The 27,109-nt window shown below is 49.0% G+C and overlaps 1 protein-coding gene across 7 annotated transcripts in view; it reads right to left on the bottom strand.

The window, feature by feature from the left end:
* The window catches only part of LOC142988755 (partitioning defective 3 homolog), a 269,011-nt gene that overhangs the window by 129,228 nt on the left and 112,674 nt on the right, over positions 1-27,109 (bottom strand). For all 7 annotated transcript variants that reach the window (XR_012960619.1, XR_012960620.1, XM_076137995.1 and 4 more), the window contains 7 exons: positions 14,788-14,894; positions 14,101-14,184; positions 11,420-11,545; positions 8,539-8,766; positions 7,778-7,965; positions 3,392-3,531; positions 2,828-2,956 (listed from right to left, as the gene is read on the bottom strand). Coding sequence is in view for 5 of the 7 variants with exons in the window: in XM_076137995.1 (XP_075994110.1) it covers positions 2,828-2,956; positions 3,392-3,531; positions 7,778-7,965; positions 8,539-8,766; positions 11,420-11,545; positions 14,101-14,184; positions 14,788-14,894 (1,002 nt within the window). In the remaining 2 variants the exon portion in view is untranslated. The remainder of the gene's footprint in view (positions 1-2,827; positions 2,957-3,391; positions 3,532-7,777; positions 7,966-8,538; positions 8,767-11,419; positions 11,546-14,100; positions 14,185-14,787; positions 14,895-27,109) is intronic.

The following is a 27,109-nucleotide window of genomic DNA, read 5'->3' as shown; positions in this document are numbered from 1 at the left end:
CTGTCCCCGGCATTCACACGAGCCATAAATCTGCCTGTCACATTAATCAAGGGTCTGGAATTAATTGCGCAATTAAGATTCTCATTGCTTGGCAGATATAGCTACTAATGGATCAGGGAGGAGTGTGATATGATCATAGAGAGGGGGTTTTAATGTACTGCTTAATTGCTCTTATGTGGTCCTCGCCGTTACAATGGAGGCTCCAGCCGGGCCGTTCGCTCACAAACGTCCCCGAGTTCTATCAGAGCTAAGGAATACTGTTTCATGAGGTCAGGGGATGATGTAAGGGCGAGCGAGGAGAGAGAGTTATGACGCTGAGACGTGTGTGTGACTCATTAAGCCCACTGTGACCCCCTTCAGTCCAGAGGCTCTCATGGTTCCTGTGGTATCTTCTCACCTGTCCCTCAGTCGTTCCACCATCGCAGGGTTTTATGGAAATTTGACATATGTGTGTGTGTTTCTCTGTCTCTCCCTGTCTCTCTTACCCGTTGCCTGGATACACAGTACATCCATCCTTCTCCCTGTATCCAGTAGTGTAGATATGAGGACCAACAGAACCTTCAGACTCTCCCTGAAGTCTCCCCGTCTCATCTTATTTACATTCTGACCATTGAGTGGCAGCGCTCCGTCTCTATTCCCATGATTCCCTCTGACACACTGTTCGTCAGCCCTGAGTCTTTACTTACAGACGAAGCTGTCAAGATCAAGAACAGAGAGCAGCAGAGCCACTTTGTTCAGAACCGCCAGGGTTTGACTTCAGCCCTTTATCTCTCTAATGATCTCTCCACCTCTCCTCTTCTTCTTCTTCTTCCTCTTCCATGGAGTGCATCTTATAATCCCCTTCAGACGCCACAAACACAAACGAGCTCCAAAAGCATTCGACTACTAATCAGACACAAACATGATAGAAACATTAGGAGTGTTGAGGTTTGAAGGAAGGAGACGGATCCACAGACTGATCCATGGTGACGAGTCCACAGCCCGCTAAAGGTTATGTGATGGAACACACTGTACCTGTCTGAAAACATCTATTGATATCCTTAATGAAGCGAGAGGAGGATAAGAGAGAGGAGAGGAAGGGTAATCAGATGGACGCAGACGGGAGAGATGATTGAGGCGACGCCCCTCTCTCTCTCCTCGCCCAATACAAATGTATTGAAAGCTATTGAGCGCTGCGGCTGTACGGCTCCTGAAAGAAAGCGTGTCAGGATCCAGCCGGGGGGAGGGAACGGAGGGAGCAACGCAAACACGGGAGCAGGGAGGAGAAATGAATTCCTCTGGGGTGTGTGTGTGTGTTTGTGTGTGTGTGCATTACGCCCTGGCACACAATAAAACGTCAAAACAAAGGCGGACGTGGAGGGATTTTCAGCACTGACATTAAACATCGGCAGGCAAATGTCAACTAAACAAAGAAGCAGCTCCTCTCTGTTTTCATTTAGAGCGGCGGATCTCCTGCCACTGTGCTCGCCTGTGTTGTTTGTCGAAGGCTATACTTCTTAAATGAATGACAGCCTGTCAAGGCTATCTGCATGTATCCCAGTGTGTGTGTGTTTGTGTGTGTGTGTGTGTGTGTGTGTGTCCCAACACTGCAACCTGAGCTATATTTGCACACAAATTCGCTCACTCATCTAAAGTGTGTGACAGAGGAGGCAATTATCAGCCACGCTTTCCCTCCATGCTTTATTTGTAATAAATGTCACCAACAGAGCCCGGGGCTCCAGAACAGGGCTTTATAAAAATACTTAGTATGGGTTATTCAGAGTCCTGAACGCCCTGCTGAGGCCGGGGAGTGTGTGGAACGAGGAGGGAGGGAGGGCGAGAGAGACAGAGCAAGGGAGAGAGTGAGGGAGAGAGAGAGGGAGAGAGAGAGAGAGAGAGAGAGAGAGAGAGAGAGAGAGAGAAAACAGAAAGTAGCAATGATAATTTGCCCGTGAAAATAATGAGCAGCCTCTTGTTGAAGCTGGTGAAGGGAGGAAAAGAGAGAGAGAGCCGGTTTGACTTCTGTGTTTCCTGTTTTCTAATCGGGTCGTGCCTGAGGAGCTTAGAGAGCACGACTATCACATCTGCACATCGCCCCGCTGACGAGTCGACAGGTCGGTGACAGACGCGTGTTTCTTTAACGCGCCGCATTCCACGCGCCGCATCTCTCCACCTTCAATGTGAGCAGCAAGGTGACATGTACGCTAACCTGAAGGTCACAGGCTCTACAGCAGACACACTGTCCAGTCACAGACACACACCTCACACACTGGACTCAGGTCTGAGCTCACAAAGCAAACTCCTTCTTACACTGTAAAGCTGGGATGAACAGAATAGATACAGATGTCTGGGAGATGTCTATAGTTTCTACCACATTAGAGGATAAAATGTGTCTAAGAGCCCTGAGTGCAGGTCTGACAGGCTCCTATGGTGGGGTTAACAGCCCGGGTGTCAGGCTGAGTCTTATGGCGAGTGCTGAGGTGCCTTCAGGGCCCTCTGGTCTGCCAAGGTGCTGCGGCGCCCGAGCCTGCTGTCAGGGCGGCTGAACGTGGGCAGGACGAGGGCGGCGGCCTCGCCATCTGCTGCACGACAGGCAAAGTCACCCCGTATATATATATGTGTGTGTGTGTGTGTGTGTGTGTGTGTGTGTGTGTGTGTGTGTGTGTGTGTGTGTGTGTGTGTCACCGATGTGTCATAGGTGGGTGGGACGTCTGCATGTCAGCGTGTGTGTGTCTGAATATGTTTGAGCAGGTGTGTGTGTATGTGTGAGTGGGAGTGTGTGCCTTTAAACTGCATGTAAACAAAAAACAGACATGTGATCTTTAGAGATTCTTATTTCTCCACTCACCACTTCTCTGGGCAGCAGGGAATCCTCTTGGCGGAGCACCAGCAGGTTGACAGAGCCGCCCATGGGTGTGGCTCGCAGGAGAGCAACCACTTCTTCCTGCGTTTTGCCGTTCAGGTCCACGCCGCTAACCTACAGACACACACACACACACGCAGAGAGAGAAACATGAGGCCCATTCTGAGGTAAAGCAGATGTAAACACGTGGGCCTCATCTCCATTATGCACTTTAATCTGAGGCACTTTGAGCTGAAATTAAACTTAATTATGTCTCCTTAAATTTAGCAGAGCTGACTTTCATGTCAGAGTGACTGAATGATCAAAATATTGTTCCTCGGCGAGTCAAAGCCGGAGCTCTGCGTGCGAGCGAGCGGGAGAGAGCGAGCGCTGCCTGTTTGACTCCTTGCAACAAACGCTGTGTAAGATTGGATTTGGAACAAGGACGTGTCAGCAACAGAGTCATTATGCTCACAAAGAACCTGCCTGCTCACAAAACACACATTTGCTGAACGCTACAGAACAGAAATTATGAAGAAGAAGAAGGAGCAGAAGAAGTGGAGCCCCCACCTCCTGCAGCTGATCGCCGGCTTTCAAGCGGCCATCTTGTATGGCGGCTCCTCGAGGGAGGATGTTCTTGACGTAGATGGGAGCGCTGCCACCGATGGGGACGTCTCTGGATGTGATGCTGAAGCCCAGACCCTCTGGACCTGCGAGGAAGCACAAGCTCAGGCTTCTCTTCTTTGTTCAATCAGAGGTCATTATGCCTTGCTCAAGGGTTCAGGTTCTTTCTAGGAATCCTGCCAGCAACATATATAATAACAAACACTTACAGCTTATGAATCAGGTTTAAAATCAGATCTGATCTTTACTCTGAGTCTAAGAACGAAGCTCCTGTTTATGATCTGCTGCTTCTACATGAGGAACCAGGATGTAAGGATCACATTATGGTTTCTGAGCCTCCTATAGTGAAGACAAGCACACTTTCTTCCATTCAGATGTTTCCATTGGTTTACCATGAGGGCGCGGCTCACTGGTCTGTAGAACCTTAAAGACTAATCTAAATATAGACACACTTCTATGGAGTGTGTATGGTGAACGATGTGTGAGTGGACTGGGAAGCCACACTGGACTTTAGGGTCAGATTAAAGAGCAGTTAGAGACCAGAATAGGTTTAGAGAAATGAAGGAGATGTATGGTTTGCAGAGTGCGTCAACAAATCCAACAGATCAATCAAACAGACTGTTATGATCAAGTGCAGGACTGATCATCTGGTTAACAAACAGAAGTACTGCAGCTGTGTTTGAGTGGCAGCAGCATGTGTGACCTTCAGATCACATCTGGGTCAAAGCTGATGTGTGACTGACTGACTAAGTGACTAAGTGACAGCTGGCATTGAGTCATGACATCATTCCGTGCAGAATTGCCTTCATTTGTGCGTTTGTACAGTTAAATGTCCTCTGCCGCACACAGGGAGAAGCACCTGTTCGTCTGTGTGAGTCCAGATTGAGCTTCTCTCTCTCTTTACATTTCAATTCAATACATACAATCTATCTGCCATGAATAATAGAATCAAATAAAGGCTGTGACTCTGCCCCGTGTTTTGTTTTGAGCGTCTGACTGAGGGAAGACTTTGTGTAGCAGCAGCAGCTGTGTAGCAGAGCTGCGTTCAGGCTTTAAGCCTGACCTTTAAGCTTCATTAAATGAATATGAATTGCCGGTCTAGAGGAAGTAGGCAAATACAATAACGGATAAATAAAAGCATCTCAGGCTCGACCTTTACTGCTGACCAGAGCCCAGTTTGAGGAATAAAAGCAATGAGAAAGCTTTTTTTTCCCAAATGTCAGCTGGGGGAAATGTTCAACCAAAGCAATCGTGCTTGTCCAGTTATTATGTGACTGAATATTTAAAACCTCTAAAGCCCCGCGACATCACAAAGCCAGGTGAGTCAGGAATGACGACCTCGCCCTCAGGGTCTCTGTCAGTTGGGGGGGTTTATCTGACCGCGACGGTGATTACGATTCCTGTAAAGATGGCTGCTCGTCTCACAGAGCCGCCTGCTTCATCATGACCTACTTTCCTCAGCGTCTCAGTCTGTCAAACTGTCTGGATGACTGACTGTGTGTTGCGCTGAGGGGGAAGCGTGAGCGGCACTTCTTCATGTGGCTTTTGCACACACACACACACGTGAAGGTGACAAAGAGCTTTGCTTATGACGCCAAAAGAGTCAAAGCGTCGAGGAGAGAGAGAACGCTGTCGCCGCAGCGTCGCCCCGTCAATGCTGCATGGCAACGGCAGACAGAAATAGCAGCCGTCATTTCTATAGAAGTGTAAGTCGGCGTGAATGCTACAAGGCTGCGTACACACACACACACACACACGTCAGGATGAGAGCCAGCCGCCTTTCTAATCACTCCTCTGCTCCACGGAGCTGCAATGTGAGTGAGAGACGGACAATAACATAACTGGTGTTAGTCTACAGAAGAGAGAGAGAACGCTGAGGTCTGTAATCAGGACAATCAGGAGAGATCCTGGTGGGCTGGGTCTGTTTCAGGGCCGTGTACGACTGATTACTGTGGATGGACAAGCAATACGTACACACACACACACACACGGGCTGTCTGTGTCTCTATGCCATGTGTGAGGGTGAGGGAGAGAGAGAGAGAGAGTGAGAGAGGTGGTGTGGTGAATGAATGAATTGCATGCGTCTCTCTCTCTCTCTCTCTCTCTCTCTCTCTCTCTCTCTCTCTCTCTCTCTCTCTCTCTCTCTCTCTCTCTCTCTCTCTCTCACCCCTGGCCTGCAATCGGCCTAATGAGCAGCACTCCCTCCCTCCCTCCCCCCTTCTTCCCATCATTAATGTCTCCAACCAGGTTATTAGGTGAATGCCTCTCTAATAGGTCTGCAGTAATTAAACACTGATTCTTTATTTTGGTAGAAGAAGAAGAGAGGTTCCTTTAACAAACACAGAGAGAAGCTGAGGAATATTAAAGTTAAGCTGAATGTGTAACTGCATTAACAGATTAAGGAGCTCTTACTTTATCATGTCAGATCCTGCAGCTCAGTCCGCTGGGCCACTTAGGCCAAGTCTGAACAATTAGAAGGAGTCAACAAGAAAAGGACGCAGGCTGAAGGATGTGGAGAAGTACTTTAGTCGTAATAAAGTCTCGTGGCAATCAGAGCGGCTTCTCCAAATGCATTTCAGAGGAGCGTTACTCTCCCTGCTCTCTGACTTTAGTGCTCGCTTAATTTACAATTCAACACCAATGGCACAATAATTTATCTCCATTTAGAGTTTGCGAGTGGCTTGACGGATGTTTACAGGCAGGAGAAGCCTCGTATGAATCATGAACAATAATCTCTCTCTCTCTCTCTTTCTCCCCCCTCTCTCTCTCCCGCTCTCTCTCACACTCTCTCCCCGTCTCTCTCTCTCTCCCTTTCTCTCTCCCTCTCTCCTTCCCCCTCTCTCTCTCTCACTCTCTTTCTCGCTCTCTCTCTCCCTCCGCCCCTCTCTGTCTCTCCCTCTCCCTTCCCCTCTCTCTCTCACTCTCTCTCCCTTTCTCTCTCCCTCTCTCCCTCCCCATCTCCCTCTCTCTCTCTCCCTCTCCCTTCCCCTCTCTCTTTCTCCCTCCCCCTCTCTCTCTCTCCCCCCCTCTCTCCCCCCCTCTCTCTCCCTCTCTCTCCCTCTCTCTCTTTCTCTCCCCCCCTATCTCTCCCCCCTCTCTCTCTCACAGTGTGACATGTCTGAGTTGTGTTGACCATGACGCAGAGTGTTTAATGAAAATAAATGAAAGTACAAGCATCAGATTCTTGCTGGAGCTCGACCAAAAACTTCCCTGGCCTAGTTTGATTTAAATGAAAACAGGAAGTAGGTGACTTTAGGCGATGTCTGCACTCTGGTGTTGTTTGAGTGAAAAGTCATATTTGATAAACAAATCAAAGCAGAGATGATATTCCATAGAGATCTGTCCTGTTTGTGTTTGTTTCTTTGTTTGTTTGAACCAACAGTGTTTCCATGGTTACGTGTGTCTAACTTTGAATGAAACCATTAAACTGCAGGATTTTAGTGAAAATAATAACAATGAAAAAACACATCTGTACACACTGAGTATTGACAGGAAGCCTAAGAATAGAGGTTGAGTTTGAGTTTGTGGCCCCGGGGCAGAGAGAGAGAAGTGATTCTGCTCACGGCTTCAGAGTTTTAAATAGATAAAGAACCTGCAGCTCCTCATTAGTCCAGAGTTTGGTGTAGTTTCCCGTCTTCTCGGAGGAACAAACATGGCGTCGGCGTGAGGAACGAGCCGGTCGCCCATCTGCTCGCGCCTCACTAACTGGAATCATAGTTGGCGCTACAAAGTGGTTCCCAAATTACAGCTCCGGCACCGGAATAGGTCGCGGTTCATGAAATCCTGGAACAGTTCGTGAACGATTTCCCGAGGTGCAAAATTTGAAAAAAGGCAATCCTAGGAGTTGTTTTTTGAGCGAAATGATCAAATATATTACAGAGGCTAGTGAGTGCATTTGCATTTAGAATGCAGCGCTGCTCTGGCATGCTGCTCTATTCCCTAAAGCTCACAGCTGAAGTTGCCGTGCGAGCGTTCGACAAAACATCTGCTCGCTCCCACCTCAGCGCTGCTTCATTTCAGAAAGAGCTGCTCATCAGCTCACAGCTACAGAGCGGATAGAAGACGGAGCTTGGCAGTTAAGCGGCCGCAGGGTCATCTAACATATACTAAAGCTCTCAAAGCATCAAAGACTCCTACAAGTACACAAGCAGACCGACCTCAGACAACCACTGAATCTGATATCTAAGCCATAAACCAACCACCATAAACTCTATATGTGTCCAGAAGGAGTCTGAGTAGCTTCTGGACCAAAAGGCAAATCAGTCTTCATCAGTTTGATCGTCTCTATGGATCAGAGTCATCTATCTATCTGTGTGTGTCTCTGCTTCTTACCTTTCTGTAGTTGGATGTTGAATCTGTTGCCCTTCTTCTTGAAGTAGGACCCAGAGGAGGGGTTCACGCTGACCCTGCGCTGCAGGGAGGGGGACTGGGCCGAGGCGGTCCTGGAGGCCGAGGGGTGGGGTAAGGTGGCGTAGCGGCGGTTTGTCTCTGGCGTGCTTCCTGACACAGGACCCTGATGGCTGCAGACACAACATCAACATCACACTCAGGGAACCTTATCTTACATCACTGCCTTAATACTCTTATTGCCACGACAACACTAAGGACATGATTGACAGGAAATGGATTCAAACAGGTCCAAAACAGGAAGATGTTTAGAATCAAAGCTGTTATTATAAACTGAGCATGTGAGCATAAATATAAACATCTATCTGAGAGTCAAAGCTTCCAGAGCTCCGTCATTAAACTGGAGTGCAGTTCTCCATTACGCCTCATTAGTCAGTGATAGATCATTACAATGAATCGATTCTGCTCATAGTTTTTCATATCGTGAGCTTTAATTGACAATTTAGCCGCCAGCTCGGCACATTTCAGCAATCACGTATCAATCACATCCTGGGGACAGACGCCTACATGACAAACAGCCTGGGTCTGAGGGTCTGAAGGGAGAAAGGATGAGGCTGCTCGCTCCTCTTTCATCGCATAGAGAGAATCCTCAGTCTGGTTACCATAACAAACTGATTGGATGGACAGATGGACAGATGTCTTACTCTCATTTTGTTACTATACCTAATGTCCATATTGAAACCTACTTGTGGTTGAGGCTGAGTTGGGGTCCAGACCAGGGTGGCAGCCCCCCCACCAGGCTGGACCTGTTCCCCATTTGTTGGGAGTCCTGGCTAAAGCGGACCCTGTTGGACTGTGCAGGGCTGAGCTGGTTCTGGCTGGATAACAGCTCGTACTGGCTCTTCATCGAGGCAGGGACAACGTGGAAGAGGATGACTGGGCAACGCATCGCCTGTTTGAAGACGGCCTGGGCTCTGGATGGAGGCAGAGAGAGAGAGAGAGAGAGAGAGAGGGAGAGAGAGGGAGAGAGGGGGGAAATGAATTAGCTTATGAGGCGATAAGAAGTACAGGCGCAGTAATGTCCTATCATAGCGCAGCAGATGTAGGATAACATGAGAGAGTGTGTGTATGTGTGTGTGTGTGTGTGAGGAGGAGATAGAGGAGGTGAGGAGGGCAGCACAGCTCAGCACAGCACAGCTAGGAGAGGACAAAAATTACATTATGTGTAATTACCAACATCAAGACAGATAAGCAGGTCAACGCTGAGTCACAGCTGAGGCCTTCTGTCAGAGTCTCAGCTGTCAGGGGGTGAACTACAGCTTCACAATATGGAAGTGGAGCTATTGTCATATTTTGTATGAGTTAAATGGTAAATGGAAGAAAATAATCCATCCAAACACCCGTGACCTTTAAAATATCATCAAACCAGGAGCAACAGGATGAGCATGAAGAATATGAGTGTATTTGTTTATTAAGGCTGACAACACTAGTGAGGAACTGAAGACCTGTGTGTGTGTGTGTGTGTGTGTGTGTGTGTGTGTGTGTTCTAAACAAATGTTAATATCATGATTGGGATCTAAAAATAATGCCATATGAATTCCTGTCCTGACATTAGAGTGTGTGAGTGTGTGTGTGAGTGTCTGTGAGTGTGTGTGTGTGTGTGTGTGTGTGTGTGTGTGTAGTGTGAGGTGTGGTTAGAGACCACTGGACCCGAGCTGACTAGACAATCAGAACAGAGATGATGAATCATGCATCAGGGAAGCTTTCCAGACAATGAGGTTCCAAAGAAAGCAAACACACACACATACACACACTCCGTTCCTCTCCCACAAAATAAAATAAAATGATAAAAAAAGCCAAAACACACACACACACACACACACACAGGGTCTGAAGTGTGTTTTGGGGCCAAATAAGCTAAGACAAGAGCTCAACATCGTTCCCAGACACAAGAATTGTTTAGTCTGGTTTGCCGGCAGCACTTAGCATATAGATGGGCTGACCGAGAGCGAGACGTGGTGCAGGACGAGGGGGACGAGCGGGAGACGAGGGAGACGGGGGAGACATGCAGGACGAGGGGGACGAGGGGCCACAGGCTCTCTGGATGTCTGGGCTCCAACAAGCAGCTCCTGCTTTCACAGTGCCATTACTTCCACGCTGATTCTATCCAAATGACTTATTGACAGGCACGACGCCGCTTCCGACACAATAGACACGGCTTCATCTGAGTGGTGTCAAAGAGGCGAAGTGCACGTGCCACGCCAAGCCACTTCTCCAGGGAATTGGTCTCTCCCGTCTTTATTCTTATGGTAATTTACAAAAATCACTCACAGGCGCACGCTGAGAGGTGATGACTGAGCACCAGCCTGTGTGTGTGTGTGTGTGTGTACTAATGTTTTCATGCGCACATATACAGTGCCATCACTCCAGTAATCAGCCACCACGCAGGCATGATTGAATAATAAATTACCACATCAATGCATCATTACATTCAGTTAGATTAAGCGGCTCAAAATATTTACCCATGCAAAACAATCCAAGGAGATTAGACTATCACTTTAAATTGTCACTCTGTGCGGCGCTGCACAATCAGACTGAGGGGGAGAGAGGGAGGGAGAGAGGGAGGGAGGGAGGGAGAGGGGGAGGGGGAGGGAGAGAGAGAGTGAGTGAGAGAGAGGGAGAGAGAGTGAGAATGAGAGTGAGTGAGTGAGTAAGAGAGAGAGAGAGAGAGCTTGGCAGAGAGTGAGTGAGAGAGAGAGAGCGAGTGAGTGAGTGAGTGAGTGAGTGAGTGGAGATAGAGAGGCAGCGAGAGAGAGACAGATACAGCGGGAGAGTGGGAGAGTGAGTGACAGAGCGAGAGAGAGTAAGAGAGTGAGTGAGAGGGACCGAGAGAGAGACACAGAAGTAGAGACAGAGAGAGAGAGTGAGTGAGTGAGAGAGAAAGAGAGACAGAGAGAGAGAGAGAGAGAGAGAGAAATCAGAGGAAGTTTTGTCCTTTGCTCATTTTCAAACAGAATCCCAAACATTATGCAGGAGGAAGGAAAGGAGGCCACTAAATATCACTTCCTCCTGGATTTGATTTGTAAGCCTCTTTCACAGCAGAAGAGGTTTGGGATTTTATTCTTAATTAAATGGCAACACTGCAAAAAAATCCAATACTTAAGTGATGGACTCATTAGCATATAAACCTGATAGTCTGCTGCTGTACGAGGACAGCTTTGGTTTTCTGTCAGGGAGGGTTAGGAAGTTTTCTGAGGTTCCTTCCTGTAGGAAAACTTAAGGTGGGAGGAGTCAGGCTGGACTTTGGAACGCAAGAGGGGTTCAAAATGTGGTACAGGACTCTGCTGCGTCCTCTGGTTGGTCAGAATATGGGTAGCAGACGATGACTTTTCCTTTCTCCAGATTCCAACCAATCACAGCCTGACACACACGTTCTTGATGATAATGAGTGTGAGTGAGTGTGTGTATGTAAAGGGACATTAGGATCAAAGACATTCAGTTACCCGGCGTCGTTTGAAAGAAAGTAATTGAAGTAGGAAGTGTGATAGCTAAGAGGAGACCAAAGGGAAGCAGCCATTCAAACAGGTCCACATGAGAACAGTGTGTAAGGCTAATTGGACAGCTTACTGTTCGAAGCGCAGGTTGCGGATGTCGTCCTTATTAATTTTGACGATGCAGTCGTTCTCCTGGAAGAGTCGCTCCTGCTCTGCTTTCCCTCCGCGTTCCAGCCGGTTCACCATCAAGCCCAGAGTCCTGGAGACGGTCACATCGTCACGTTAAAGCAAAGAGAGATACGCCGGAGAACAAACACAAACAAAGCCATTCTTACATTTCTAACTTCCCCCTTAGATTGAGAATAGAAAACTTTTCCACAAACAGCTTAAATGTCACATTAGTTCCACTTTGTTGTACTGAACATCTCCTGAACTTCTGTGATGAAGGAGCAGAGTGTGTGTAGCCTGGAGAAACATCTGGCCGCTGAGGTTTGGAGCCTCAGTCCATCTCTCAGTTCTCCTGCTGAGCTCATCCAGACCAGCAGCTACAATCATCTCACTGCTGCAGCTTCAGACGAGAGCGGGCAGGGATGTAACAAACACCTGAAGCAGCTCTATGGCAATGCCATCTCAGCAATCCACCTTAACAAAAGACAACCTTTACCTTCTTATACCCCCCCCTTCCCTCAAATCCAAACCTCAGACGGGTCCCTGCAGGTTTGAAAGGAGGCCTGGAGGAGAACAGATCTGATGAGAGCTCACGCAGCAGAACTACAAACTCCATCACTGAGGCACCAGACGCCTGAGGAGGTTTGGCGTCGGAAAGTTTGGAGGGATTTCTTTAAATAAAAAAATAATGATGAAACGTTTATGAAAGCAAAACGGGATAAAAGAAGTCGCGTGAAGATGTACAGGATGTGGGGTAAAGCTGCGTCTGTACGTCCTCTTGATGGATCCTGACTCGAAGACACACACACACACACTCACACACACACACACTCTCTCTAAAGGCCCCAGCAGCATGGTGGGGTCAGCCTAAGTGTGTTGGACAGAGAGTAATTGTGGTCGGTGTGGAAGCAGACACGATGGCGTTCCCTCCCCACAGGTGCCGGCGGCTCTTGTGCATGCAGATTACCGCTCGGACGCAGCCTGACGCCCGGTGATGTGGAGGCAGACCTGTGTTAGTGTGTGAAGGGGGCCCCTGCTGATCCCTGATTAGGATTCACAGCAGCGGCCCTGTTGATTGGGGATAAAGTGGCATTGCAGAGAGATTTCAGGAAGATTTGGCAAAAAACGCTTTTATTGTGGCTGCGTCTCACTTCCCGTCTCACCATCTGACTGATGTTGGGCTCTTTATGCAGTTGATGCAGTTACTTAGCGGTGAGTAAGGAGAAGCAGAGGAGCTGAAGTGAAACCTAAAGGACTCTAAGAGCTCAGAGTCTGTGTGAACTCATCAGGTGAGAGATCGAAACTCAAGACGAGATATCAGAGCCCGACAATCACACAGAATCACTAATCACAGGCAACGGCTGAGCTTCTTCACGTGGTCGGGGAAACGGGACCACCTGCTCTCATCCAGCGCCTTTAATTAAATAATAATCCAATCAGGACTCATTTATGCACGGCAATTATGTCCGCAGTTTGTTTACAGTTGAAACTCGTCATGGAATGGAAGTTCATTAAGAAGCAAACACCGCAGCTGTGAGCGTGAGAGGGAAGGCGAGAGAGAGGGAGAGAGAGAGAGAGAGAGAGAGAGAGAGAGAGAGAGAGAGAGAGAGAGAGAGAGAGAGAGAGAGAGAGAGAGAGAGAGAGAGAGTAGAAAGAGAGTAGCAGAGAGAGGAAAGACATCAGCAGGTGCTCTTGTTCAGGTCTGGGGGGCTCCAGGGTCTACATGCTGCATGGATCTCAGTCCGTTGCGGTGCAGTGAAGCAGAATGCAGGCAGCCGACTCTGCACCGCCTGTGGTTCCTTGTCCTCTGTCTGGTTTTGCCGGCTGTCTGACCCCTGTGGCACCTGGTCTAGACTCTAATGCTAATGCTAATGCCTCCTGTCCCAGCACGCAGGACAGGAAGGGGCTGGACCGGGTTCATCAGCCTCATCCAGACGCTCAGGCTGATCCAGGCTCTGATAGCTGTTAGCTCTAATGTACAGACTGATGTGGTTTAGCTTTGTTGGGGTCCTGGTCTGCAGCAGAGCCTGAGCTCAGTCCCAACCAGCCTGAACTTGAACCTGTGGCTCTTCTGATGAGGTACCAAGGTGTCACAGTGACTCAGGGAGTGGATCACATGAGGTCAGAGCTAAATATAGGAACAAACACTTGCTTATAATCAGAAATGGGATTAGCGTCCCACAGAAATGACAGGCAGCAGTTTTCAATGACGATCTCGTCTCCTTGGTTTGTCTCTCCACCTCACTCCTCTTCCTGCCTTCCTTCCTTCCTTCCCTCCTTTCTCCCTCTGCATTCCTGAGTGCTCCAGCTCACCTTGGTGGCGTGCCAGTGCTTTGGCGTGCTGTGGGCTTTTGTTGAACATGTGAGCTTTTAGCTTGATTACTTCAGGCTCTGTCTTTTATTTTTTATTTTTCCTTGAATAACCATAAACTCTGATGTTTTATCTTTCTTGTCCCCCGTCATCAACACTCAGGGAAGAGCGGTCCTGAGTGACCTTCAAGGCCGAGGAGAGCATACGGAGACTGCACACGAGCATTAACTAACAGGTCAAGATCAGAACGTGTGTGGGAACAAACGAGTGAAAGCAGGAAGGATCCAGAGTGATGTAAACCTCGGTATAGCAGTTGATGTATAGAACTCCTTTACCTGAGTTCCTGTGAGCTGAACGGCACCACGTGGATCCCCAGGGGGCCTCCTTCATTGGACACCTCCACCGGCTTGAGCATGCCTCTGCGGGACAGTGATGGATACGGCCGAGAGAAGGGGGGGATGAGGCGGAGGGAGAGGTGCATGAATAAACATGACAAACAGAACAGGAATGAATAGAAAATGTAGAAAAGGACGACACTCTGGAACATGACAGGTGATTTGCCGGGATGTAAGAATGGATGGAGCGGCAGACGAGGCCCCTATTGGTGGATTGTGTTGTTTATCCGTTACAAAGTCGGGTCTGTGTGCGACCTCCAGGTCCATTTCAGACCCAAATGGAGACTCCAATTAAGTGATTAGGATCAGATTGTGGCGCTAAAAGAGAGCAAATTAATTGAAAAATGGGTGACGAGGCGAGAGGGGAGAAGGAGGGGGAGGAAGAGGAGGGGGAGGAGGTGAATCTGTGTAGATAAAGACGTGAATGTGTGGGGAGACAAATGAACGCAAACAACCGTTGATACAGAAGTGAGCGATGAGGACGTACGAGTAGATTTTAGTAAATACATCAAGACATATAGTCACAGGTGTGTGTGTGTGTGTGTGTGTGTGTGTGTGTGTGTGTGTGTGTGTGTAGGGAGGGGAGGTGGGGAGGGGGGGAGGGGTTGTTGGTTGGGATCCACTCACTCTACACTCCAGATGGGTGAATGTTCCACAGATGAGTCGGCTCTGCCTACAGGCTCGATCCGCTCATTCCTCCTTTCGTATTTCCTTCGCTCCTCTTCCTCCTCCTCCTGTACAGACAGACAGACAGACAGACAGACAGATAATTTAGGCTGACGTTCCTTGGCTGTGCTTGCAGCTCCGTCTCTCCTCCCTCTATCACCCTTCCAGCTTTTAATCCAATTACCTGCAGGAGTAAATAACGTCTCTCTTCTAAATCAAAAGGGACTTTGGGTGGAGGACAGACGGGTGGAGGACAGACAGGGAGGAGAGGGGGGGGGGGGGGGGGCCCTGATGCAGCATCCCGGCCCGAGCCAAAAACCTCAGCAGTGACAAAGTGGCCCTGATCGATTGTTGCCATTCAATCAGTCGGGGCCGGGCCGGGGGGGCGTGGCTACACTGCACTCAGGTTTGGAGTGGGAGGAAGAGGAAGAGGAAGAGGTCGTGCCCGCTGTCATTTGTTTCTCCTGCCCGCTTCTTTTCCATCAGGGCCATTAGACTGCGGGGCCCGGAGGAGGCAGCGGCGGCAGCGGCTTTTACAGACCGGCCAGACATCTGAGGACTTAACTTGCTGCCTCTCGGCCCGGACGGAGGAGGAGGAGCCTGTGGTTGAGCGTGATGGGAGATCATATGACAAAGGTCATGAAAGTGTGGTGGCGACATGCTGCATGTAGCTTCAGAGGGTTAATAACAGGGGTCAAGTTCAGCTCATCATCGCCACCATCAGACTGGGAGTATTAGTCCTTACATGTGACGTGAGCTGCTTTAGTTTGTTTACATGTTTGTATTTAAACCTTTCATGTGTTTGATTGATATTAAAGGGAGTGCATAGTAGAAGAAACTGATTTGTAACCTGTTAAACACATGGAGAGACCTGTTTGTGTAAATGAGCTCAATTCCAATTCCATTTTAGTACAGATTCAATAGTAAAAACTCATAAAAATAGATAAATATGCAGATTTATACTGAAAAAGTCACCAAAACTACAAATACATTTAGAAAATCATGGTTTGTTGCTGCCATATGGATGGAATGTGTGTGTGTGTGTGTGTGTGTGTGTGTGTGTGTGTGTGTGTGTGTGTGTGTGTGTGTGTGCGTGTGCGTGTGCGTGTGCGTGTGTGTGTGTGACTGAGCAGCAGCATCTTCCTGGGAGTGTCTGCAGAGAGGCTTTTGTCTCGGCTGCTATTTCTACACCCGCTGTCTCACCCCTCACCTTCCTCCTGTCGCTTTCTCCCAAAATGTCAACCGCATCCAAACGGGTCCTGTGCCTCTCCGGCTTCCTTATGGAAATAGATTCCAGCCTTTTTTCAGAGGGCAGGAGAATCTCTGTCCTGTATTTATTTGTTCCCGGTCGGAGATAAGGGGAGGTGGGGGATGAAATGTTAATAAGCAGTCTACCTCAGCGGACCCCGGCTCACCTTTCCTGTCTGCTTCCCTTTTCTAACCGTCCTACGTGAAAATTAGTCAGTCAAACAGTTGCCCCCATCTTTAATTACGTGTCAGCCAAGGTCCCCGGTGCCTGGCGGGGGGAACGTTACTCACAAAGACCTTCATGAAAACCCCCAAGGTCAGCTGACTGGGGGCTTTTAGAAGCTGAGCACAAAGGACCGGGCTACCTGTGGACGCCCGTACACAGAGAGAGAGAGAGAGAGAGAGAGGAGGAGAGCATCAAACCAATAATCTGAACAAATTCAAACTCAAACTCCTGACTGTATTTGCTCTGAGATTGGACCGGACGAAGGTGTTGGACCGAATCTTCTGCCTCCATAAGAACACAGTGAACAACTCAGAGGTTCTTCTTTCTGTTTTTACAACATAGAGGAGTGTTAGGAGATAGAAGAAGCCTCCAGTGAGATGAGATTGTGTTTGTCATTACTGCTATGAGAGCACCAAGGTGAAGGGACTCTTCACCTGCAGCAGGCCGAGCTGCGGAATTAGCATAGAACGACACAAGTGGGTATCAGAGGAGCACCGGAGGAAGGAGATGGTTCCATTCAGGGGCATTGAAGACTGGAAACTGGAGCGAGGAGGCAATAAATGTGGGCGAGGGAGGGAGGGAGATGCAATTTTAAAAATGGAGCGATCAAAGAGAAAAGCTAATAAGGGGGAGGAGAGCAGATCAACGTTATGAGTTCAAGTGCAGCGTTCCTTCTGGAATCATCTCCAGCACACATATAGTCCTTCTGAGATTGTGCCAAACCCCCCCCCCCCCCCACACACACACACACACACACACACACACACACACACACACACACACACACACACACACACACACTGACCTGAGCTCTCCACCGCATGACACACTCCATTCATTCTCATATCTGAATGCGAGACACTTCTCGAATTCCAATTAATTCCAGCTGTAAACAGGAAGTAAGGATGACATACGGCATCACAGGCACATGAGGTGGTGCTAAAGCAACACCACACCTGAATCCCTCCTTCAACCAGACCCAAACCCAGTGAGTTCAGCCTGTAGAGGACACTGTACAGGACATCTTTTGCAGTCCTAAGCTGCAGTCCCTGTCTGCCCGGGGAGCCGGTCTAGCAGGGGGGCCGGGGGGTCTCCTTGTGAGCCGAGTCAGAATAAGAACCCGTCTCTTTATATTCTCTACCAGCCCACTTATTTCCTGCTGCCGTGTCGGTGGCAAAGGGCGACAGTGAGAAGAAGCAGCAGAGCTAAATATACATCTACCTACTGTACCTCTAAGAGCTCTGTCACACAGCTCATCTCTCTCTATTCCTCTCCTTTTCCTTTTTTCCCCCCTTTGTTCTAACTCTCTGTCATTTTGAACCCGTTCTCCCTCCCCTGAACCTTTCTGTTCCTTCCTCCCTGGAGTGCTTTTAGCACCCTGTTGATCCCTTGGTAACCAGTGGAGCGGAGAAGCAACAAGGCTTTTTGACTCTCCGTGGCACTTATTCCTCCGTCTCCCTCCTTTCCTCTCACTCCATCCTCTGCCCCACTTTACTCTCCCTCTGTTATGCAGTAGAAAGGCATGCATTTGGTTTGAGAGACCATTTCTGAGTGACTTTAAGAAAGGAGGCCCTGATCCAACGGACAGAATCAACCAGCTTCTCCTCTGACACCGGGAGGGAATGGAGGCAAATATGAGGGGAGGAGGTTTTGACATCCGGCAGCAGCAGCATTAGATTACTGAGGACACCATGAGAGACACAGAGGGAGAGGGAGGGAGGGAGGGAGAGAGAGGGAGAGAGAGAGACGTGTGAAGTGCAAAGACGTGTTACCTTCAAATGGGCAGACAGGTCAGGGAGAGGAGAGTATGATAAAGGAAGAGAGCGGGGAGGGAGGGAGGGAGAGAGCAGGGAGCAGCTGCCCGGTCAGAGGGGAACACACTACACACAGACACACACACACACAGACTGAAGCCCCCTGCTTGAGGACAGGGGGAAAGGGTGTGCGTTGATAAGCTGTCATCCTCTATCAACAACGTTTCTAAAGAAAACCTACTGTAAGTGTGTGTGTGAGTGTGCGTGTGCCTTGAGTGTGTGTCATGCATTAGCTAAAGGCGAGCAGAACATGAGGGGGGGTTGGGGGAAGGGGAGGGGCTTTCTCCCTCCTGAGCCCAGTGTTGCCATGGGCCTAACAAGAACAGGTTCAAAGGTCCCAGGGACCGGTGTGTCACTGGCTCAAGGGCCGGGGGTCCACATGTGTGTGACAGCTTAATGTGTGGAGCAGGCCTCTCTGACAGACAATGTCACATGTTGTGTTACAATGAGCCGGCTGTGCCAAGCAGCAACAATGGAGGCCAAAGAACAGGAAACAGAAACGGCTCCAAACCAAACAAAGTGGCAAATACACGAGAAAAACTTAGAGGAAACGAGCGATTTGAGCCGGACACTTAGAGAAAATGGCTGTTGAAATATTTACAAAGCCTCCCCCTCCCCTCTAGATTTGGCTTAGAAATATGGAGCATTGACTGTACGAGGCGACACGCCCATTAGAGAGATGTGAGCCAGCCAAAGGTTACACACACACACACACACACATGGCCTGTTGGGTGATCAGAGATACCGTAGTAGGGCCTTCTCTCACACTCACATAAGGGTTAAGCAGCTGTAATTATCCCCTCATTACCTTGAGTTAATGCAGTTTAACTAAACACTGTACAATGGCCCGGCCCAAACACGACTCAGGCGCTGTTCCACTGCACAATGGCATTGACACACAAAGACAAGCAGCTGGTAATAACTCCTAATAGTCCTATTCAAGTGCCTTTGACCCCACGGAGCAATTACCCCCACTTTTCCACCTCAACCGGAGCCAAAATCTCCCTGCGTTCAATCAGCAGATGAAAGGAGTTTATCACATTAGAGGCAGAGACTTTCCCCCTAAATGTGAGCAATAACAGACGATCAGCACTTCTGACTTAACAGCCTTCAGCAGTCACCCACAGATCTCCACAGTGAGAGAGAGGAAGACGACCTGGTCAAGGCCGGGTCAGGCGTGACCATATAAGGGCTCCCTCTCTGCCTTACAGAAGCTCTTTTATCCCTCGTATTCCCTTCCTTTTAGGGAAACTGACATTAGAGCCAAATGAGTCCCTAAATTGGGCCCCTTGATTAGATTGGACGCCGCTGTCCCGTCCTCTCCCCCAGGCTGAAGCCTTCCTCCTGCTCCCCGCTCATCGGGCCCCGCCGCCATCACGCCTCCATTAAAACAGCCTGTATATCATGATGACTGGAATGATTAGACACTTATTTACATTGATGCTGCGGCCGAGTGAAGACCTAAACTGGTTAGAGGACGATGAAAGGGTCATAATGACATCATACATCGTCCATCATAGATCTGTTAGTGGCACTTTAATGTCTACAGAGACGCAAACAATTAGCTTTTGCTATGAATTCTTCATTTTTTATTTCTTAGGACGGATGCTGATGATATCAACATACACACAGCGTTTCAGTCTTCACCGCCTTAAGTGAATGTTGCTTGTGCTTTGGCAACCGTTGCCTCCCTGCTGGATCCGAAATGGCAAATCTGGAAGCAAATGAAAGCAATGTGACCCTGCTGACTGCCATCTTTCAACTTGCGTGCATGTGTTTGCCTGAGAGGAAGGCCGCGCTAATACAGGCCTGTGTTTGTGTGCCAAGGGGGAGGAGGGGAGAGGGGGGGGGGGGGGGGGAGTTAAGGCGAGGCCGGCGCTCTCAGGCGGAGACGTGTTGTCTTTCATATTTCATATTTCACACTGGGCCTCCCGCAGGCTCCAGCACTCAAAATTCCAGATAAGATGTTCTATTCCTTTTGATGACAAGGAGAAGGATTCAGACGAGCGCCGCTGTCTGATGTAAACCAGCTAAAACACTACGGTCACATGTCCTCCCCCCCTCTCCCCCCCCCCTGTGCTCTTGAGCCTGTAAATGTCCCTCTCTTTGTTTTGATTTAGTTTGAAAGGCGAGGCTTGTGGCTGTAAAAAAAAAGTTTGGGCTCTGTGATGTCGATTGACTTGAAGCAAATTAGGAGGGAAGACAGGTTGTTACTGTAATGCTGTTAAGCTAATTAGATCAGAGATGTGAGGCTGCATTTGTCCACATCGGTGGTGGGGAGGGAGGGGAGGGAGGGAGGGAGGGGAGGAGGGAGGGGAGGAGGGTGGGGTCGAGAGATGGACAGCAACGTTTTCAAGCTGACATTTGGAAAAACAAAGCCTCTCCCTCTCTCTTCTCCTCTCCATCTCCCTCTTTGTCTCTCTTTTACAGTCTTTGTCTCTTCACTGTCTCTCCCTCTCTCTCCCTCTCTCTCTCTCTGTGTGTGTCAGAGGGAGACTTGCTGTGTGTGGAATACATCATCTGCCAGGGCCTGTTTCATATCAGGGCCGGGCTGATCTATCAATGACACAGCTGCCTTTGCCTTTGCGCACTGTATCGTTAAATGGCACTTTAATTAAATTAGGCCTGCTAATTTGGAGGGCTTAAATCCATCACCAGGTCAATAACAAAAGCCCAAATCAGACGGAGAGGCCGAAGACTTCTCCAAACCTCATCAATAACAACCACAACCGGAGCAGACAGCTCCGATACCAGAGTGCCGGAGGTTCAAAAGGGGTAGGAATTACTGAGAATTGAGTTATCGCCGCCGCCGGCTTTTGTCCAGAGCGCTCCTTGGTCTTTACAGGCACTGTGAATAATGCGGGGACATTTTGGGAAGGAGCGCAGAGCTTTGTGCTGTAGTGCCGCGTCAAAGGATGCCACACAGGAATGATTTAGATGTGATATTGTAAAGGTTTAGGCACCTTGCAGTAGGTGGAGGCGTTGCTAAGCGGATACTCGCGAGGTTGAGACTCCTGGGTCCTAACGCCTGCATCCCGCGGCCCAACATGCTGCTTTCTCACAGATTAATCATCATTTTCAGCTTATTAAGTGGGAGGACAGTCTGCTTTCCACTGGCCAGAAACATTTAATCCATCTCTCAAACTGTGAAGGTCAGCGAGCCGGCGAGCGGCGGCCACATTGGAATAATAGCGTCTATTTGAATTTCAATGAGAACACCCGCAGTTTGAATCAGGATTGTAATTAAATAGAATTCTTTAGAAGATGTAGGCAATTTTGCAAGACGGAATCACACTGACTTATTGAGCGGCTCGCTCAGTCGCCGCCAAGGAGCCAAACTCCTCTCGTGACTCGCATTTACAAATCCTCTTCTGAACTCTTCAACGTAACACATGAACACTGAGCGCACAATGAAAAGGTTGTGTGTGTGTGAGTAGTGATGACCTTGCGTACGGCGTCTTAATGGGCTATGACATCAAACCTAAACGCCAAAGTGAAAAGAAGAGGGAATGATGTTGAAGTATGAATAATGAAGTGGAAAGCAAAGCTCTGGTACACATGGCAGCCCGTCATTACAGCGGGCGCACTGTCTCCTCCACACACACGCCTTTGTTTGCAGCCTTGTTTGAGGAGGTGGGGGTGGGAGGTTCACGAGGAGCGCAGCGGGAACGGCGAGGCAGAGGTGGCGGCAGCGGCGGCGGCGGTGGCGTGGTGGGGTTGTTCCATTTAGTTTTAATTGGAAGCTGAAATTCTTGGATAAGGGGCCGACAGAAAGCCATTTGGCTCTGAGTCCTCGCTCTCAGCCGGGGCTAAATGAAGAACATGGCGTGGAGATGAGGGGCCTGTAGAGGGCCGGTAATGAAGAGAGGTCCCAGAAGACCCGGGCAGAGCCATGGCAATCTACTGGGCTCTGTGTGTGTGTGTCTGTGTGTGTGTCTGTGTGTGTGTCTGTGTGTGTGTGTGTGTGTGTGTGTGTGTGTGTGTGTGTGTGTGTGTGTGTGTGGTCAATGGGTAGGAGAAAGCAAATGAACCAGTTTGGCGGTGGAGTTAATAATCATTAAGAAAAAGAGAAGCTGATATTTTGATACGTCAAGCTTCGGATTCCATTTGCCTGCAGACTGAACGATGCGATCCGTGTGGAGATACGAGCACCGAGGAGAGAGGAAGAACAGAGTGTCATGTAGCCACTGTGCCTGTCTCTCTATGGCCTTCAGCCAACCACTTCACTAGTCCTGAAACTGACTCTATGACATCACAAGGGTTACTTTGTCTGTTCTCAAGACTGCAAAGCTAAAGCATCAAAACGCTACGGGAGCCAAACCTGGAACTTGAAAAAAAAAAAATGGGGAGCAGGTTTGATTTTAGAAAACGGTAAGAAAACAGAATCAACCTGTTGTTCCCTGCGTGTCAGGGTTTCTGTCCTGGAGCTGATTCTTCATGCTAACCAGGCCTTTCCATGACCAATAAGCTGAGTCTGACGTGTAAAATCAGCAGAGACCCCCTTGATTGTACTTGATTAACAGGGGGGGCGGCATGAAATTATCATACAGCTGCACAAAGTAGCTACCATGGCTGCATCAAACAGAGACAGACCCAGAGAGAGAGAGAGAGAGAGACCACCCCTCTCTCTCGCTCTCTCCCTTTCACTGCTGTCTCTCCTTCCATCTCTTTAGCTCTGAAACAAAACCGGACCCATTCCTCTCCATTGGCATCCAACTGTGACCACTTTTGTTCTCCGAACGATGCAAATGAAATGGCTCTCTTTTGGCCGAGGCGGGCGAAGGCGGCCGGTCTCATGTTTCTCAGCGGCCTCAGAGATGTGGATGTTTACTGTCGGCCGGGGCCTTATTACATTCCTACAGCAACTTAAAAGCATTGGCCCCCCTAATGGGACCTATAAAACAGTGAGAAAAGCCTATTGTGACAATGGAGCTCATTGTGTGAGAGTGGACTCATTTGGCACTCAGCAGAGAGTGGAAATGTAGGAATATAAAAGGGGGAAAAAAGGAGCGGAGCAGAGAGGGGCAGAGAGGGTGAGAGAGGAGAAAGAAATCAAGTAAATAGGAGTGAATTACTTCCCGCTGTGGGAAATTGGACACTGTCAATCACCAAAGTCTATCTTGTGCCTCGGTGTCGTGCAGGCAACGGGGGGATAAGCAGAGTTTAGCCCTGTGGGTGGAGCAGAGTTAACTCTTTGTTCCTCTGATAACTCTCTGCTGCTTTCTGGAGTTGAGGTCTGGTGACGTCGACTCTTAAGTGAGCGGTCGTCTCGTCATGGCTACGAGGAATTTAACACACAAAGTGACAAATCCCTCCATTTTGAAAGTTTTCCCTCACTTAACCTACAAGCGACCGCTCAGTCCCCAAGCCCGTTCTGTTCTACATCGAGTCACCACTGTGCCTCTTCCACTTCCTGTTTTGTCCCTCGCTGCCCAGGCTGCTTTGGCTTCGTGCTCGCCGCCCCCTGTTCTATTCCCCGAAGTCATTATTGTCTTCAACTAAGGTGCCCCTGCTCCCTGTGATTTGTGGGTAATGAGCTGGCTCCCCCCTGCCCGTGTTCAATTATTCTCATTGAGAAAGTGATTTCTCACTCCGCGGAGCAAATCGGCGAACGCATGAACTCTAATCATGAATTAACACATTCACAACCAGCGGCGCATAAAGGGACGCACACCCCGACACTGCAGAGCGGGGAGGAGCAGGGCGGGAGGAAGAGTTTCACCTGCTCAGGCACAGGTTCTGTACATTGAGGAGGAGGAGGGGGAGGAGGAGGAGGGAGGGGGGCATTGTTTCAACATAAATGAAGGAGACAAAGTCATAAGGTGTTTACTGCTGCCTTGCTGAAGGGCTACTGGCTGTGATGTGGCAAATAGAGGAGAGAACGACGTCTGAGCAGTAATTAACCAGAGAGAGAGAGGGGGAGAGAGAGAGAGAGACAGAGAGAGAGAGAGAGAGAGAGAGAGAGGGGGAGAGAGAGAGAGAGACAGAGAGAGAGAGAGAGAGAGAGAGAGAGAGGGGGCAGAGAGCAAGAGGGAGAGGGGGGGAGAGAGAGAGAGAGGGGCAGAGCGAGAGAGAGAGAGCAAGAGAGAGAGAGGGGCAGAGAGCAAGAGAGAGAAGAAGAAAGAGAGGGGGGAGATAGAGGGACAGGGATAAAGAGGAAGAGAGGGAGGGGGAAAGAGAGAGTAAGGGAGCGAGAGAGAGAGAGAGAGAGAGAGAGGTAGAGAGAGGGGGATAGAGAGAGAGAGAGCGAGAGCAAGAGTAAGAGAGAGAGAAGAAGGGAGAGAAAGGGAGACGGTGAGCACAAACACACTGATACTGGTTGCACTTCATCACAGATTCCTCACAAGTCTGGTCTTTTGCATAGATATTTTGTGTTATTCCCTCCCTCCCTCCCTCCCTCCCTCCCTGCTCATGCCACACCGGCCTCAGGTGAGTGTGTGTGTGTGTGTGTGTGTGTGTGTAGATCAGGTGGCTGCAGCTCCACAGCTCCGTGTCCCTCAGACAGAACCTGATCTCCCTGCACATGTGCTCCCTGTAGGTGACACCATGTTTCTCTCCTCACACACTCACACACTCTCACTTTATGAGTGCGGGCTTTCAACTTGGCACTGACGTTAACTCATGCTGACTTCTGTCAAACGCAAGGTAAACTCCATGTTTCTGGTTTCTGGCACGATGGGTGACAGAGTTAAGATAAGTGAATGCAGTTGGCCGGTGTTTACGTCTTCTTCTGGGTACCGACACAGAACCGGTGTCCGTGATTCGCTCCGGTCCTTCCTGAATCCCTTTCCCCATCCAGACTGCGGCAAAACTCGGCGCTCTGCTCTCTCACACACTCTGCTGTAGGAATACAAATGGTCAACTTCAATCTATTAAATACGGAGGCGACACAGCGATCTCTCTCTCTCTCTCTGTGGGGAGGGAGGGAGCTTCCATCTGAGGACGCTCATATCAGCCTCTGAAGTCCAAATCACTCACATTCTAATCTGAACTGAACAAACCCCGAGAAAACTTGGAAGAAGAGAAAAAACAGAAAGCACTCCGCCACCTCGTCTCCTGTTCAAACAAGATAAAGGGAGACACGATTTGCACGACTCTCATAAAGTGAGAAGAGGAGAGATCTCATTTAGAGGGGAGAGGAAAGGCCGACGTGACGGGAAAACTTTGAGGCTGAACGTCGGGGGAATGAGACTTTCTCGTCCTGCTCTTCATTCATATTTCTTGAAAGCAGCGTTTCCCCGGCTTTGTTTTTCTTCCCGCCCCCCTGGTGACGGCCGCTTCACGCTCCGTCCTTGGGATCTACGTTTGTCTGCCTGGGATTAAGTTGTGTGAAAGTTGTTCTGAATTGTTCGCCGTTTATTTCTTTCTGTCATTCTCATTCTCCGCCCGTCTCTTTCCCCGTGTGGTTGTGGTTGTGTGTGTGTGTGCGTGTGTGTGTGTGTGTGTGTGTGTGTGTGTGTGCATGTGTGTGTGAAGGTGAGAGAGGGAAACTTTCCTGAATGCTAATACGAGCAGAAAGCCGCGGAGAGGAACGCTGCAGGGCAAGAAACAAGAAAAGCAGCTGGATGGTAACATTTCATGGTCTCAATATAAATCACACACACACACACACAGACACACACACACACACACACACACACACACACACACACACACACACACACACACACCCTCTTGTAAACATGGTGGGATATCGGCGGTGCATAATTAGCTTCAGCCACAAGCCAGCAGAGGCCTGTGGTTTAAATATCTTACATTTATTACAAATATATCTAATTTAATATATTTAATTTGAGCTACATATAGTTCACTTAGACTATTACTTAACTTTTACAGGCATTGCGTTGTTGGGGAGGACGATGATGTCAGTGTAATACAAAGGTTGACCACTAGGGGCGTTGTTACCAGCAGCTTTGTAAGAAAAGACTCTATAATGTGGATTTGACGCGTTCAAATACAGATTTTGTAAGTCATTAGTGTGTGACGGGGAGCTCTAACAGCCCGGTGCCGTCTGCAGGCTGAGCTGCAGCGTCTACACCGGCTGAATTGTTATGTAGATGCAGATGAAGAGCAGTGGTATCTGTGTTTTGAATAATGATCTGAACGCTGAGAGCTCCGTCAAGGTAAATTCTACTAAACTCAGGAGAAGACAAAAGACAAAGCTCCATCGTAAGAGGAAGGATGAGGAAATTGTGTATTCTGGTAAAATAGCAGCAGCAGCAGAGGAATAATAATAAGTAGTAGAGTAAAGTAAGAGAAGAAGCCTTTGGGCTGAGAGGTGAAGCGTCTGCGAGCCTTTAGCACCGAGTCCAGCTGCTGGAGATAAAGTTTCTATGGACGGGGGGCAGAAAAAATGAAATGGAAAACTGTGGAGATGAGAAGAAGAAGAGGCGAGCAGAGTGATGAGGGCCTGGGAGAACTCTGGGAGCGCTGACAGAGTCGCTGTGAAGTAAGGCCACTTCTGCTCTGGCAGCGGGCGCAGCACGCCGGCAGCATGCGGGTGGGATGGGTGATTACCAGAAGAGAAGCCACCGCAAGACTCTGGGCTAGCAGGATCTAACTGGACTCTCAGCTGGACTCCTTCTCATCTGGCGATCACAGAGAGAATCTAATGGCTCTTATATTTCTGCCACTTAGTTAAAGAAATCATATTAATTCTTATGACTTCTCTACTATCAAAACATAGCATTAGAACAGCAGGAGTTTGGCCCCCTGCTGGATCATTCTGTTTGTTTGTTTCAGGAAAAAGAAGCTTAAGAACCTCGTGATGAGAGAAATAATCTTCTGCTGAGTTAAATTCAACAGTGTGTATTGATGAAGTGAGCACATTTTCTTTCTTTGCACCGCAGAAAAGAGAGCAAGGATGAGGAAGAGACAGATGGGAGAGGAAAGGAGAGGAAGGATAAAAAAGAGAGAGAGGAGTCTTCAGTGTCTGGGCACTGAACTCTGCCCGCTGCCAATGTTGAATACACAGCAGCACCTACTGGACAAGCCA

This window comes from Genypterus blacodes, unplaced genomic scaffold (assembly GCF_046128005.1).
Source record: "Genypterus blacodes isolate CSIRO-AG114 ecotype Tasmania unplaced genomic scaffold, CSIRO-AGI_Gbla_v1 ptg000348l_1, whole genome shotgun sequence".
Taxonomy (NCBI): domain Eukaryota; kingdom Metazoa; phylum Chordata; class Actinopteri; order Ophidiiformes; family Ophidiidae; genus Genypterus; species Genypterus blacodes.
The sequence above is the reverse complement of the archived record's forward strand: the minus strand, read 5'-3'. Positions and strand labels throughout refer to the sequence as shown.